General features: G+C 55.3%; 6 protein-coding genes across 6 annotated transcripts; all 6 read left to right on the top strand.

Moving 5' to 3' along the window:
• Positions 1–2,156: 2,156 nt before the first annotated feature.
• Positions 2,157–3,428, top strand: JKF63_02801 (uncharacterized protein; the record flags this gene model as incomplete). Its single annotated transcript, XM_067898825.1, has 1 exon — positions 2,157–3,428. The coding sequence occupies one exon, from the start codon at positions 2,157–2,159 to the stop codon at positions 3,426–3,428; it is 1,272 nt and encodes a 423-aa protein (XP_067755269.1).
• Positions 3,429–4,284: 856 nt separating this feature from the next.
• JKF63_02802 (uncharacterized protein) lies at positions 4,285–4,977 on the top strand (the record flags this gene model as incomplete). The annotated part of the gene is made up of 1 exon (XM_067898826.1): positions 4,285–4,977. The coding sequence occupies one exon, from the start codon at positions 4,285–4,287 to the stop codon at positions 4,975–4,977; it is 693 nt and encodes a 230-aa protein (XP_067755270.1).
• Positions 4,978–6,781: 1,804 nt separating this feature from the next.
• On the top strand, positions 6,782–7,537 carry JKF63_02803 (uncharacterized protein; the record flags this gene model as incomplete). Its single annotated transcript, XM_067898827.1, has 1 exon — positions 6,782–7,537. The coding sequence occupies one exon, from the start codon at positions 6,782–6,784 to the stop codon at positions 7,535–7,537; it is 756 nt and encodes a 251-aa protein (XP_067755271.1).
• Positions 7,538–8,186: 649 nt separating this feature from the next.
• On the top strand, positions 8,187–8,972 carry JKF63_02804 (uncharacterized protein; the record flags this gene model as incomplete). The annotated part of the gene is made up of 1 exon (XM_067898828.1): positions 8,187–8,972. The coding sequence occupies one exon, from the start codon at positions 8,187–8,189 to the stop codon at positions 8,970–8,972; it is 786 nt and encodes a 261-aa protein (XP_067755272.1).
• Positions 8,973–9,950: 978 nt separating this feature from the next.
• Positions 9,951–10,622, top strand: JKF63_02805 (uncharacterized protein; the record flags this gene model as incomplete). The annotated part of the gene is made up of 1 exon (XM_067898829.1): positions 9,951–10,622. One exon carries the CDS (start codon positions 9,951–9,953, stop codon positions 10,620–10,622), a length of 672 nt encoding a protein of 223 aa, XP_067755273.1.
• Positions 10,623–12,352: 1,730 nt separating this feature from the next.
• On the top strand, positions 12,353–12,640 carry JKF63_02806 (uncharacterized protein; the record flags this gene model as incomplete). The annotated part of the gene is made up of 1 exon (XM_067898830.1): positions 12,353–12,640. One exon carries the CDS (start codon positions 12,353–12,355, stop codon positions 12,638–12,640), a length of 288 nt encoding a protein of 95 aa, XP_067755274.1.
• Positions 12,641–16,122: the final 3,482 nt, after the last annotated feature.

Raw genomic sequence — 16,122 nt, forward strand, 5'->3', positions numbered from 1 at the left:
GCGAGACCGCCATGTCAACGTCAAGGACCGAATCCGCCGTCAGCGCAGGACCTCTCTCGTGACTGCCGAGTCGACAAGAGAGTACTACTGTTACAGGAACCCCGGGGGTACCGCGCGTCTGCAGGACAGCGGTGAGATGGCAGCAACCCTTTCTCTGCCCTCCCCAATGAACTCCACACCGGTAGTTGCCATGCAGGGCACCTCATGTGATGCATCTGTCGGCACGGCGTCATCGAACACCGACGCGGCTGCTGCGAAATCCCCGAATAAGACAACCCATTCTTGGACAGCAAATGAAGTAGGCGACACGGGCCACGACTTTATCCAGCGGTGCCATGCGCAGCTGCCGCAGGACCCACACCATTCTCTGACATCACCTGAAGCTTTCCCGCCCGATCCCTCATCACCGACAAGAGAGAGAACCGCGTATGCGGTGCTGCTGCAGTCACGCTACTTCTCGCCTACACCACCAGGGCCGTTGAGGACGGAGACGACAGGTGCCGAGGTTGTGCTTTCGCAGAACCCCGACAGTAGCCACGTTCAGTCGCGTCGAGGACCTCAGTCGTTGCATGGCCCTCCTGTCAAGAACTCGGGAACCGCACCGACGGCCTCAATCGCAGCCGTGGCTGCCTCGATGCCGGCTGCCTCTCCCAACGCTGTGCTGCACCCACGGCTAGAGGTGGTGGTGGTGAGCGGCTATAACTCGACCGAGTGGGCCTTCGGCGGCGCGGCCCGGCGTGCACCTACCAAAGTGTCCGACTCCTCGCAAGGCAAATCGCCGCTGTGGGCGGCACATCAGAAGCGAGAATGGACTCTGGAGAAGCAGCGACGCTGGAACGCCTGTACCCGGCAGCCGCACGGATTTGACATAGACGCACCAATCAATATTCGAATCACTTAAAAGCCTTGCAAACTGGGCATCTGTCTTGCGTGCGTGTGCGTGTGCGTGTACATGTGTGTGCGTGTACATGTGTGTGTGTGTCTGTGTGTTACAAAGTAAAATGTTGAGGGGGGGGGGTGGGTGAATCGAGGCAAAGGGGAGGGCGAGGTCTGTGTACTTTGTAAAATACATATATATATATATACATACATATATATAAATATAAATCAGTGTGCGTGTCTATCACAGGACATATACGTATGGATGTCTACCCGACGAACACGAAGGCTTCTTCCACAGGCACGTGCCTCCCCCTTTCGCCATTTTTCATGTCTGGCTTTCTTCTCTCTCCCCCCTCCCCCCCCCTCCCCTCCCTTCATAGGTAAATCTCCCTGGATAAGGATCAGCGTATTTGTCGCGCGTAGACGCCGCGCCACCACCCAAACAGCTTCCCCCCCCCCCTATCCCGCTCCACTCACCCTCCTCCAAGTTACCCCCCCCCCCTCCTTTTGGGTTCGGCCCACACATTACGGGACGGCTAGAGCCAACGATAGGAACCACCAACACCTGTATTTATACCCACCCCAATGATTTAGGGTGGGGGTGGGGGGGGGGAGATAAAAAAAAGAAAAAACAACAACATGCGCATATTAAAATGCATGTCGTGTGTGTGTGTCTGTGTCTGTGTCTCTCTTCCCCCTCCCCCCCCCCCTTACCCATCGACGCTGTTGCCTTTTTTTTTTCAAGTATCCGACGACACGTGTAGAAGATGTGTTATAGACAGCCACATTTTCCCCGCCCGCCTTTGCCCTTCGACATGCCTCACCTCCCCGGTTGAATGGATGAGTGCGCCACCGGCCCTCTCTATTGGGGGACACGGTTGAACTGGATGCGGGTCCCTGTGCGTCCAGCCGCGTGCCTCATGACCACACACACACACACCCACACACAGGGGCTCTGCCTTTGCTGTCGTCCTGCACCTTTTCCAACTACTACTCCTTCGCGCACGGCCCCATGCTGTTCCCCCTCCCCATCTGTACTGCCTGCCTCACCACTCACCCGTCTCCCTGCGCCAATTTGTGCCTCATGACCACACACACACACACACACACACACACGTTCCCTTCCTCGTGCTGCCTTTGTCCACGGCACACTCGGGTGTCCCTTCGGCAACCCGCGCCATTACAGAATTGTTGCACCAAGCGCCAGCGTGCGTGGTGCGTCGTGGTGTGTCTGAGTTCACCTCCCTCTTTCTTTCATTCTTTACTCTTTTCCAATGCTCCGTCGACAACACCTGATAGCTGGCACGGGCGGCCTGTCGGCCACGGCCTCCTTGGGCACGAGGCTTCCCTCCACTGCCGCCGCCATCGGCACGTCTTTTTCCCTCTCACTGCTCGGATCGGCCGTGCCCAGCGCGAGTGCGCTCCTCATGTCTCGGCGTGGCGTGAAGCTTGTAAACCCCATTGGCAAGCACGGCAGTCAGCACTACGGCCTCGAGCCCAAGTTGGAGGCCGGCAAGGATACGCAGCTGAAGCACACTGAGATGTACGATGGCTACACCGATGATTTTGGTGTCTTCAAGGAGGGACCACCAGTGACGCTGCGACTCGAGTATGTACGCTCGCCTGACCACGGCTATTCGCAGCACATCCTGCAAAAAGATATTTGGTCGCCCTTTCAGGTTGGCACGAACATGATGACCTACACACCTCTCTACTACGACTGGAAGGGATTCTCGAGCCGCGACTACTTTGGTCACCGTAGCGGTACCAACCCAGGCAGCAAAGTACTGCTCGGCCACTACCGCCGCGACGAGGAGCGCTCTTGGGGCTACCGAGTCATGGTGAATCACAAGCCGCAGAAGCGCATCCCAAAGTGGCTGGCGTGCGTCTTGCACAATCCGCGGAAGAAAACATTTCTTGGATTTTTTCTCTATGCCAACGGCGCGTACGTGGCGGAGCTCCTAACATACAAACAGCTGCCGCGTGTCGTATATAACAAACCATTCCAGGGATGCCTGCCAACTATTGGCCAGACGGTGTCGCTGACTGAGGTGACCTACGGGAAGGAGATCCACTCCGTAGAGATGTATCCAGGGCACGGCGGTGTCATCTGCCGGGCAAGCGGGACGGCAGCTGTGGTGCTGCGTGGGTCAGAGCCCAACCTCGTGCCGCTCCTGTTGCCCTCGAAGGAGGTGCGCCTCTTCGATAATACGTGTCACGCTGTCTTTGGCCGTCGTGCAGGCGTGATGTACAACAAGCAGCGCAACTTTAGCAAGCGCAGCATCGAAGAAAACATGCCGCACCGGCCCAGGGTCCACTCCAAGACGAAGCGGGTGTCGAGTCATCCGGCCGGTGGCGGCAACGGCGGCTCGCCGAATCTGCTCGTCCCGCTGGATTGGCGCATCCACCCTCGCAACTGTGTGAAGACAAAATATTGGCTCTCCGGATACATCCTGCGCGGGCGGCAGTACAACCGCAACCAAACAGTAGCCGATCTCAAATCCAAAACGTACAGCTGGGCGAATCGCGACCCCGTGTATCGGTAGGTGCTACGCACTTGTGTGGGATGTTTTAGCTCATCCATGTGTCGTCGTTGATCACCCCCCCCTCCCTCCCTCCCTCCCTCCCTCCCTCCCCACCTCTCTCAGGCACGCGGACGGAATGCGCAGGTTCGGGTGTGGCGCGAGGGATAGCTTCATGTCTTCGTGTCCCTCTGTGTGCATGCATACCTTCGCAGGCTCACGTTCTTCGTCTCTTGGGTGCCTGGTAGCAATTGTTTTGCGTGCATCTGCGTGTCGGCGCGTGCACGGTTTGGTTTGCGGGGAGACGGCAGCCCCTGCGTCTTCGCCGTATTTCTTTGGCGGGTTATGACGTTGATGCGTCACACACACACACACACATGCACATTTATGCATATATATAAATATTTATATATATGCATTGCACCGACTGAAAGAACTCCCCAACTCGCAACTGCGGGGGGAGGGAGGGAGTCCCTCGAATGCGTTTGTGCTGCCCTCCTTTATATATTTATTTTTTTGTGTAGTACTCGATTCTTTGCCACAAGGGGGGGGGGAGAGGAGAGAAAAGAGGGGCGGTTGCGCAGGCGAAGAGGCCCAAGAGGGCGTGAAGTAGTAGCGCACCACAGTACAATTTCTTCTCACTCCCCTTTTCCTCTCTCCAATCTCGCTCGCTGGAAAACATCTCCATCTCACCCTGTACCCCTCCTCCCACCACCCGCCTCTCGCGCTCTCACCCTATCGGTCAAAGGTCACTCAGACAACAGCCTCTCAGTCACACACTGCCGCACACACTATTGACATCTTAACGAACGCACAGAACGCACAGAACTTCGTTACTCCATTCGCGGCCCACATTTTCTTCAGATCTTTTGCATTGAAGATGTTCCGCCGCGTCTCGTTGAAGGCTGGGGCGGCCGCCGCCGGTGTCGGGGCTTCGCTCTTGTGCTTCCACACGCTTCCTGAACTTCGTTACCCGGCTGAGCTGCCGACGCTCAGCTACGACTACAAGGAGGGCATCCAACCTGTCTTCAGCCCCCGTCAGCTGGAGCTGCACTACACGAAGCATCACAAGGCGTATGTTGATAAACTCAACACGCTTGGCAAGGGATACGAAGGGAAGACGATTGAAGAGATGATTCAGGCGACCAACGGCAGCGCGGAGCACAAAGTGATGTTTAACCAGGCAGCTCAGCACTTCAACCACTCGTTCTTCTGGAGGTGCCTCACCCCCGGTGGATCCGCAATGCCAAAGCCGCTCGAAGACGCCATCTCGAAGAAGTTCGGAAGCGTCGACGACTTCAAGGCGGCCTTCCAGCAGGCCGGCGTGAATAATTTTGGCTCTGGCTGGACGTGGCTCTGCGTTCATCCCACGACAAAAGCGCTCGAGATTCACAATACGAGCAACGCGGGCTGTCCGATAACGTCCGGCCTGCAGCCCATCTTCACGGCGGATGTTTGGGAGCACGCGTACTACAAGGACTTCGAGAACCGCCGCCCGGACTACCTGAAGGAGCTCTGGCAAATCGTGGACTGGAAGTACGTTGCTCAAATGTACACGCAGGCGATGAAGTAGGAGCGACGCGCCTCCAGCATGCTGAATAGGAGGGAAAGAGAGAGGAGGGGGGAGGCGAGGGGGCCAAGGGGGAGGGAAGGGGAGTCGCACCTGAGCGGCCGACTTTCACTGCGCACAAGAGTGCGAGACGGGAGTTATCAATTGAAAGCGCTCGCGTGTGTATGTGCGTGTGCGGTTAATGAGAGCTCCAGTAATGGCGCCTGCTTCCGCCACGCAGCTCCACAGCCTGTTTGTGTGGCTGGGTTGATCTCATCACTTCGCACCCATCTCCCCTCCCATCAACCCTGCTCCCTGTCCTATGCAATGCTCTGAATACGAGTAGCACGTGGAGAAGCAGCCTCTCATCTTTTTTTCACTCTCGCCTCTGCATGTGCGTGCGTGCGTGTGTGTCTATGTCTGTGTATATACCCCCACCACCACCACCACCACCACCACCACACTTAAATGCCTTATTTACCTTCCACATATATATATTTTTTGGTCGCATCTTTATCGTGGTCATTTGCGCGCCCCCGTCTTTTTTTTTATGATTCATATGTTTGGTTGTCGTGAAAAGCACTGTGGACTCCTTGAAATGTGCGACGTCTCTCCCTCCCTCCCTCCCTCCCTCCCTCCCCCCTACCCCCAAATCCAATCCCATCCCATCTCATCACCCCTCTTTCTTCACGCTTTCGTGGACGACTACACACGTGCGATGTACGGGATCCATAAGAGGTGTAGCTGTGCACTGTGCATCGGTGTGAAGCACCACTACACGACATCCTACTATATCGACTGCCAGCTGTGAGCTGCGATGTCGACCTACATTTGCTTTTGTAAAGAAAAAAAAGCGAACACATCTTTGGATAGGGAGGCCCCCTGGAGCAGGAAGAAGCACTCGAATGCGGCTGCAACGCCTCACGCTTGAGGTCACGACGCTGAGCAAGGGGATGACGCAGCGACGGTGTGTGTATATATGTGTGTGTGTGGGGGGAGGGGGGGGAGGTGGTGGTGAACAAAGAAGAGAGAGAGATGTGTGTATGCGTATATATGTGTGCGCGTGCGCACTCATCGCTAGCGAGTGGCTTAGCGCGCAAAGATGCAACCATCGACCATGCCTCCCCTCCCTCCTCCGCACACTCTCACGACTCTCTCTCTCTCTTTCTCATTCTCATCATCACTCGCAAGAGTGAAGAGCGTGCACCGGTGTCCAGATTTCTTTGTGCTTCTTGGTCCATATCGAAATAAGCATATATGCATGCGGTCTTCTGATGTCAAGCAAGAGGAGTTCTGAAGCCAATATCGATGAATGAATGGATGGGTCAGTGGGGGAGGGGAAGGGGAGGGGGAAGGAGGAAGACACGCGTAGTCTCAAGACGTCCGCACGCATGACTGACTGGTATGTAAATGTGCGTGGGTCTGTGTGTGTGACCTCATCTAATGGTTTTACTCAACGTACACTCCAGCTGCTGCCTCTCTGTTTTTACTTTCTCTTTTTTTTATCTCTTCCCCTCCTCATGTCTTTGTTATAAAAAAAAAACGAGGGTTGTGCTTTAAAACGACTCAGCAACGACACACATGCCCGAGAAATCAAACAGGCGACAGTAAAAAGAACGGCGCAACCTCAATTGTACAACCAACTCGCTCCAGTCTGTTTCACCTCAGCTGCCCCCGTTGTGCACTTGACTGTTTATGTCAGTAGACGGAGGGGGGAGGGGTTACTGCGGGAGGACAGAAGAGATCCACAGGTGAAGAGTTGTGTGCTCCCATCACCCCGTTATCTTTTTTCTCCTCTTCGCTTTTTTTTTTTCGATGTGGACAGCCAATGTCCGCAACTAACGTCACGAGGAGTTCTTGTGGGGGTGTGCCAACACCGCCGGCGGTAGTGGCCGTGAGGCCCAACTCAGATGTCTCTGTACCGCCGCGGAGGCCACACCTGGCGCAGATTCTCCGCAAGCTCACGGATTGCCGCACCCTCTTCATGTGCTGCGACATGCAGGAGAAACTCAAAGACAAGATCCCGGGATTTGATGAGACCATTTATATAACGAACAGGATCACACACTTCTGTGAGATGCTTGGCCCGAAGTACTGCAACGTGATCGCCACGCTCCAATACCCAGCCGGTGTGGGGCCGCTCTACCACGAGATCCAGCTGCCGCCCGGCACCCCCGTCTTCGAAAAGATGCAGCCATCGATGCTGCTGCCTGAGGTTCTGCCATACCTGTACGGCGACGCGCAGCGTGGCATCCTGCCGGTGCAGCAGGTCGTGTTGTGGGGGCATGAGACACATGTGTGCATCATGCAGACTGCCGACGAGCTCCTGCGCCGCGGCTTTCGTGTAGCGATCGCGACAGACGCCTGCGCTGCGCAACGGCGCATAGATCACGAAGTCGCACTCATGGAGATGTCCAAATGGGAGGGGTTGCTGCTAACAGACTCCCTCAGTGTGTATACGATGATCGTGCCACAGGAAGACGCTTTGTGGAGGAAGAAGATCACGCGTTTGCTTCATCACGGGCACGTGCTCAGACGGCCCTGCGAATGCTCTGAGGACCAGGCGCTGCTGCCAGACGACTGAGAGCACCGGTGAGTGACGTCTGGGTGATTTTCAATGGGGGTGCGAGAAAGAGGAGGAGGGGGGGAGGGGAGGCACAAAGAATCGAAGAGAGAGAGGCGCGGGAGGGCGCCCGCCCGCCCAAGTGTCTCCATGCCATCAACGCCTACAAAGAGAAACGCCAGCGCGGCGATCAGGTAGTGACAAGGAGACACAACGGGTAATCATCGCACCACCACCTCCTCCTCCACGTGTGTGTGTGTGTGTGTGTGACGAAGGGACTCGCACATCGTGGGGACGTAGAGCCTCCGCGCCGTACAGGCATCTCTGTGGACGAATGCGTGCATCTGTAATGCAAGAGGGCTCGGGTGGGATTGGGGGGGGGAGGCGCGAGACTCTCTCTTTTGGGACACACGTGATACTCCCCTCCCCCACCCACACACACACCAATGCGCGTTCTCGATCGCCTGTACACCTACGTAGGTGCTGAAGAAAATGAATGCCCTCCGGTTATCCAAGGAGAGACGGTGCTATGCGCATAGCCTCTACTCCCTTCCCCTCCCTCCGGGTTTGCTTTTCTATACAAAAAAAAGAACGCTCACACTTACGCGCCAGCACAGGCGCACAGGCCCCCTCGTCCTCCTCCACCCTCCCCCCCCCCCCCGGACTGGTGATGCTGTCTGAGCACTCACGGTTAGTGAACAAGTTCGATACTTGTCGAACCGCCTTCGTGATGTTCTGTTTGCAAGAAAACATAAAGTGGAGTATTGTGAATTCACACGACGCCGTGCACGTGGGTAACGCGATGGCGGCCGTGCACAAGCTGATCGGCCCAGAGCGGTCTGTGTTTGTTGCAATGGGGCTCCATCCGGGAGGGGTCGGTGATGCCTACGACGGCCTCCAGCTGCCAGAAAACGTGGTCTATGAAGAAAATGTGCAGCAGTCGCCGCTGGCACCACAGGTGCGGCCGTACCTCTTTGGCAATGTCGAGCGTGGCATTCCACCTGTGGAGCAGGCTATTATTTGGGGCCACGAGACGCATGGCTGCATCCTGCAAGTCGCTGATGAGCTCCTCACGCACGGCGTCCGCGTTGCCGTCCTCGTTGACGGATGCGCTTCGAGGTCAAAAAGGATGCACGACACGGCAGTGCTGCAGATGTCCCACTGGGATGGACTGATGCTCACGACTGCTTCATCTGCGGTAATGCAACTGACGCGCTCCGATGCACGCTTTGTTAAGCCTATCATCCAAATCCTGAAGAGATTCGCTGCCGACTGGGAAACCACGCGCCCGCCGCCGGATGTCCTCGATCAGGGCCGCCCGGGAGGCGACGGCGACCTGGCCAACCCAGCCAAAGACTCGAAAGCCGCCCGATTTGCCTCCGCCTCCGCCGCCGCCGTCACAGCAGTGGGGAGTACACCAACGATCTATTCTGTGACATCCAAAGTAGATCACTGATTTTGTCTGCCGTGTGGTTCTAGTCGTCGTTGGTGGACGGATGGGCGAATTGTGATTGGTGGGGGAGGGAGAAGAGGGGAGGGGGGAGGGGGGGAGGGTTGGCCCAGACCTCCAGGGATATCGGGGGTTACACTGCTGCAATCGGCTTAGGCACGGGAGCTGCGAGACTTTTGGCTTGCTCCTCCCCTTTGTTATTCGATACTCTCTTTTCCCTCCCAGCTCTTGTTCACGGAAGGGAGGGGGAGGGGGGGGGGAGAGATCAATTGGATTGTACGGGCGGACCTTGAGAGCCTCCCTTCGCAGGGAGGGGGGGGAGTAGGTGTAGTGCGCCCTCTCCCCCTCCTGGCCGTTTCCTCTGCGCTACACCCTCTGCTGCAACGGCGCAGCACTCTGTCGGCAGTTCAGTAACTCGCACACAAAATGCACACACACACACACACGATCATCTGCGCTTCTGGTGTTCACCTCAACCCGAAAGTGGTGGGTTCTTCACGCCTTCCCTGTCGCGCATTGACATACGTCAGTGTCTCCCCATTGGCGTTTTCAGGGACTCGGCTGCTGCTGTTGCTGCTACTGCTGCTGCTGCTGCTGCTGTTGTCTCAGCCTCCCACCCACACTCAACCCATCCTACTCACACTCACTCAAAGTGGCTTCCACGTGCGCCCCCCCCTCCCCTCCCCCCTCCCCCTCTTCCCTACTCAACACAGGGCACACATACATCTATGTACGCGCGCTTGCAATATCACGCACGCCCCAGCTCACCCCCCCCCCCCCATCTCTCTCTCTATATATACCTGCTCCCCTCTTCTATCTATACACTCTCTAGTTCTTATTCTTCTCTCCTCCCCCTCCTCTTCCCCTTACAAAGGCGATCCCACAGCCCCCCCCCCTCCCTCCTCCATCCTCCTTCGAAACAAAGAAAAGTATCTACGCTGTACAGCCCACCCAAAAGTGAGACGTACAGAGGCGGCCGCCCCAATGTCGCTGACACCCCTCATCGCCTCACAGTCGCACCTGCTGAGGAGCTTTGACAGCTGCCGCACAATTTTCATGTGCTGCGACATCCAAGAGAAGTTGCGTCAGCGTATTCCAAATTTTCAGGACGCGGTTTATGTATCCAACTGGATGGCGAGTATACACAGTATACTGACATCGAAGCATGTCACCTTCGTAGCGACGGAGCAGTACCCCAAAGGGGTGGGGCATCTTGTAAAAGACATTTGTTTGCCAGAGGGAACCCCCGTGTTCGAGAAGGTGCAGCCCTCGATGTTGCTGCCTGAAGTCCTGCCGTATCTCTATGGCGACGCGGACCGCGGCATCTTGCCGGTGGAGCAGGCAGTGCTGTGGGGCCACGAGACGCACGTGTGCGTGCTGCAGACGGCCGACGAGCTGCTGTGCCGTAACGTCCGTGTGGCGGTGCTGGTGGACGGCTGCGCTGCGCAGCTGCCGATAGACCACGACGTGGCGATTCGGGAAATGGCGAGCTGGAGGAATCTCACTCTCACCACCTCCGTCTCCGCCTCCCTACAGCTCTTGCGTAGCGATAAATCGAGAATGAAGCAACTGATGGGACTCATCTCACAGAAGAATCTAGGCAACTCCCAATCCTCTGGTGTTGTTGCCGGAGAACACAAACCAGACGACTCGTAGAGGGGCGTGGAGGCATCCGAAGTCCAAAGGGGGGGGAGAGACATAAAAAGTGGCCATCCAGGGCACATGTGCTCCTCATGAAGTAAGGAACCGTGTCGGGATGCGCGTGTATATATATGAGTGTGTGTGTGTGTGTCTGAGTGAGTACTTGCCTGGGAACAGGGTAGAGAAGAGGGGGGGAGGGGGGAGGGGGAAGGGGGAGGGAAGTACACGCGGTGTATCGAATGGTTCGACCTCTGTATACTCCTCCAGCGGTGACAGAGTGTGACTCCGGTCACGTCTTTACACGGTGTTCTTCTTCCCCCCCCCCTCCCCCCCCCTCCTCTCCTCTCCTCCTCTCCTCTCCTCTTCCGTAGGAATGAGGTGGGTGATGAGAGTGGGAAGTCCTTTGCTCTTTATTCTTCACTGCTTCGCAGCTTCTTCATTGGGCGTCGTTCAGTGGTTGGCCCCCCGCCCCCCACACACACACACGGCAGGCACAGCGGATTTGGATACGTTCACACCTTTACTTTTTTTTTATTTTCATGGGAATATGTGCACATATATATTTGTGTGTGTATATTTGTGTGGCTCAGACGCACACACGGGGAACATCCACTCTCTTATTTCTTTTGGTTAGTCGTACGGTGGATCTCGCCACACATGACTTTTTTTTTGTTTGCTTTTTCGTCTACCTCGAGTGCGGCGACGCCTGGAGCTCGGCCGGTTGCACTCCCCCCTCCCTCCCCCCTCCCCGCTGTGCCCTCAGCGCCTTGCCTTGCCTTGCCCCCCCCCTTATTGTGCTCCCTCTCCCTCCGCTTACTCATTTACGGCGTTCTTCTGAAAAGTCGAAAAATATATTATATTTATATAATATATATTTATATATTATATATATAATATATATTTATATAATATATATATATTTATATATTTATATAATATATATATTTATATATTTATATAATATATATATTTATATATTTATATAATATATATATTTATATATTTATATAATATATATATTTATATATTTATATAATATATATTTATATATTTATATAATATATATATTTATATATTTATATAATATATATTTATATATTTATATAATATATATATTTATATATATAATATATATTTATATAATATATATATTTATATATTTATATAATATATATATTTATATATTTATATAATATATATATTTATATATTTATATAATATATATTTATATATTTATATATATATATATTTGGGGAGGGGGGGGGCAAAGCCTCGTCTCTGATGCACCCTCTTGCTCCAAACACACACACACACACACGTTCTCTCTCTCTCTCAATAGTTCGAATGTGCCTCTGTTTCACTATTCTCTCTCTGTGTGTGTGTGTGTGTGTGTGTGTGTCTCAAGGAAAAAGGAAAGGCGGGGATATAGCGGCTTCTTGATATCATCGCTTGCACCCTCCACGCCCCTACCCCTCCCACCACCACCACCACTTGGTGGCATCGACCTGCGAGTCCTTCGACATTTTACAGGACCTCCCTCAAAATGACTACTTTTTTCTCGACTTCTCTCTCTCAGGCTCTTGTCGACTTTGTGTGTGTGTGTGTGTGTGAGGAAGAAACCGGCATTCCCTAGAGCAAGGCGTTGGCAGCCGAAGGCGCTTCAGTGCTCCCACCCACCCACCCACCCCAAACAAGCACACACACACACACACGCACGCACACACACCAGAACAAAAAAAGAAAAGATGCAGGCCCAGATGATGGTCGGGCAGGCGCTCGAGCACTACGCGATGATGGATTTTGCTAATACCGTGCTCGAGCAGTGCTGGGATATCTGCTACGACAGACAGCTCACCCGCGCCGAGCTCACTGCCAACGAACTGGCTGATGTCAAGGTGCAGAAGATGGATGCCTGCGCGCGTAAGTGTGTCGCGAGGCACTTTGAAGTGATGACGCTCCTCTCAGCGACTCGTGAGTTGCGGGAGAAAGAGCGTATACAGGGATTGCCGCCTGGTACGCTGACGAACGCGTAGGGCCATCAACGTCTGGGCGGTCTGTCTGTGTGTGTGTGTGTGTGTGTGTGTGTGTGTGCATACTCACGCATTTGCGTACGACATCCCCTCTTTTTTTGTTTTTTAATATATTTATAGTACGTGACTCTCTTCCGGCTGTGTGGGGTGGCCCCTAATACGGGTTGGTGTTTCTTTCGTGACCATTGACACATTTATTTCACCATGTCAGGCAAAACAAGCGCCCACCACCGTAACCGGACGCAGGGACGCTCTCTTTTTTTTTGCTTCACTGTCGGGAGTGGCCGTGTCCGATGTAAGGGCGACATATAGGCGAGATGGTCGTGGTGGTGGTGGTGGCGGGGTCCATACATGATCGCTATGCGATCACTCACCTCCTTCACGTGACACACACACACACACACATTCTCTCTTTCTCTACTCATTTGATCCGCTTCTTTCTTGTCCAGACTTGCGCTCGTCTGCACTTGAATCACCAGTGACTGCACGGGGCAGCGCATCGCGGACGGTTCCACTGGTGCCCCTCCTCCTATTCCCCTCCTCCTTCCTCACTTCTTCCCGTGGCTGTTATGGCGTGGGTCTGCCACTCGCGCGCGCGACTTGGGGCACGAGGCACTACTCTCGTTTTTTATTCTACCTGGCCTCTGCTTGCGTATACAAATATAAATGTATATATAAATATTATATCGAGTGCTCCGCAAACCTCAGCCCCCCCATTTTATACGGTGTAAAGAAAAACATCACCAAGCAGGGAGAGGGCGCCGAGGGCGGCCTCAACAGTGACTCACTTCACCTTTTCCCCCAGCCCCCCCTCCAAAAAAAAAGGTGTGGGTGGGTGGGTGGGTGAGGGGAGGGCATCGCTGTACACCCATAATTTGTTTTTTTTCTTTGCTACATCGCCACGACGCATGTTTAAGTATCTCACAGATCAGCGTACACGACGTGCTCACGGCGGAGAGCGCAGCCTTTGCCTTGATCCCCTGCGAGAAGCCCTCATAGGCAACGCGCACGCATCACGGAGCACCGCCGCTGCCCGTTTTGTTCTGGGTGATCTGTCGCTGCTCTTGAAGTATACCCCGCAGCCAGACTCTGGCCTAGCAGACCCAGCGAGGAGAGTGCTGGTATGTTGGAAGGAGGCGCTGCGCGCTGTCGCCAGTGTCATAGCGACGCCGTCAAAGGCCCCATCGTCATCTGCGAGTGCAGAACACCGGCCACTTTCCTTCATTGCGGCTTCCGTGGTCAAGCCATCCGCACAGGAGCGACAGCAGCGGGTCGTCACACACTCGCTGGAGAGGCATGTCGCCGACAACAGCACCAACGGTAGCGGTCGTGCGCAACCGGCTCTGGTCCCCTTGGCCTCTTGGGCGAAGCGTCTCAGCGTGCGCACATTTGTCACGCAGTCGAGTGATTCGAGCCCAATGTCTATCGCAGATCTCTGTAGGGGGTCTCATCAGTGCGAGAGCGCCCTGGTTAAGTCACTCATCGAGAGGTCTCGCAAGATCAAAATAAGATCACCAACTCTGCACAAGGAAAGGGCTGTTAGATTCACGGCGTTTGGCACTCGTGGCGCGTCTAGGGTGCATGCGCTCAGTGTCTACCGCACCGGTGCGCGAGGCTCCCTAAGGTTGCAGAGTACCGCCTGGATTACTCGACAGAGCCTCCCCAGTGCAGCAGCAACTCGGCCTATATCTTCGTTTTGCGCGGACGAGGGTCAGCGGACCGCATCACAAAATTGCGAATCTCCGCCCTCAGTGGCCCCCTCGTCATCGCCAAGACTGCCCCGCGTGACACGTCGACTTGCTGCTGCGTGGGAATGTGTGTTCCAGGAAGCGTATGTGGGACATGTTAGCAATACTAATAATAACAACAGCGGCGCGCGTGGCGGCTTCAGCCCTACGCAGAGCTTTGCGACTGAAGAAGGGCTGCGATCGCACTTCCAGCGGGCACTGCGATGGAGATCGGATGCCTCGGCGCATGCCGCGGGAGGCGACGACGTGGCGGCGGGGATGGATCTCCACTTGATGATGGAGTTTGTTGTGGATGTGTACCTGTCTTTGTGTGGCGCAATGGACTCTTCCTCTGCCCGGGATGCAGCACTCGTCCCAGCGACGTGTAACGTACCCACCCCATCGGATCTGCAATGGCGGTTGTTTGTTCTACTGACACTTGCCGACGAGGTCTGGGCTGCCCTCCGCTGTGGTGGCGCTTGCGCCAGGAAGGTGTCGCGTTCAGTTAGTGAAGCTCACGAATCTTCTCTAGTCCGCCAGTGCATTGTCGTTGTGGCGGCAGTCCAGCTGTGCGTGCTGGGGCATTTATTCCCTCAGAGAAGTGTCGCTGATGTTACCGCTGCCACCCCCTGCGACGGCAAGACGGATGTGTGGAGATGCGTGGCGGAGGTGCCGTACAGTGTTCATGTCATGGATGCGACTCGTCGCCTTGTTGAGAATCTGCTGCCACTCTTCAAGGCGCGGGAAGAGGCAACAGTGGTTTCACCAAACAGCAATGGTGCCAGTGGTGTGTGGTCGGCTGACAGCTGGCTTGGTCGCGAGCTCTGTCGCCTCGCGGAGACCTCTTGGGGCTCCTGCTTGGCATCTAAGGATCGCCGGCATGCAAAGGCAGTCTTCTCGGTGCCTCTCCTCCTGCTTCTTCGCCTACTCGTCGAAAGTGTCTCGTGGCACGGTCTCTGTGTAGTTGCTCATGTGAACAGTGCACAACACGTGCGCCACGTCTCTGCTGCGGTGCTGCTGATCGAATGCGTGTTGGAGGGTGTCTCGGAGGACGAGCAAGTGCGCTGCGTAGACCAACTCCGAAAGACCCTTCACCTATCAGACCCTTGCCCCTCTGAAAGTGAAGAAGTCGACGACGACATCCGAGAACGCGGACGGCGCCACTCTCGCCCTCGGGAGAAGGGCGCTCGCGTCAAGGGCAGCACCGCTGCACTGTCACCCGCCACCGCTTGCTTTGTGTCCCAGGTACTCGACGGCTGCCCACGGTCGATCTCTCGCCGGCTGTTGTCCTCAGAGGTTGCGCCTCAATCTCTTCACCCGAGGGTGGACAGCCGTCAGACGCTGCAGGCTCAGGAGAGCCTGGCTAGTCAGATTTTGCTGCGACTTGCTCCTGGGATGGTCCTTAGCGCTGCGTGGCGGCAGCGTCACGCCTGCGCAGCTCAGTCGATGATGTGTGCGTCATCTCTGCAGATTGCAACGGCACATGAGGACGCAGAGTCTGCGGGCACCGGTGCGGGTGGTGGCACCTCGGCAGACTGTGTACCCCTCCCACAGGGTGGCAGACTGGAGCAGATATGCGCTCGACTCTGCGGCTCTACAATACTGTGCAACTGGTCTATGTTTACAGCACCCGCTGTGGTGTCAACGTGGTGTAACGTATTGCCGAGTGGAGGCGTGCTCTCCATATGTTTGCCGCTAGACTCGCCCGCGATCCTGAGGGTAGCAGGGACGATTCTGGAGACCCTCCTGTTCCTGCCG

The sequence above is a fragment of the Porcisia hertigi genome, chromosome 30 (assembly GCF_017918235.1).
Source record: "Porcisia hertigi strain C119 chromosome 30, whole genome shotgun sequence".
Taxonomy (NCBI): Eukaryota; Euglenozoa; class Kinetoplastea; order Trypanosomatida; family Trypanosomatidae; genus Porcisia; species Porcisia hertigi.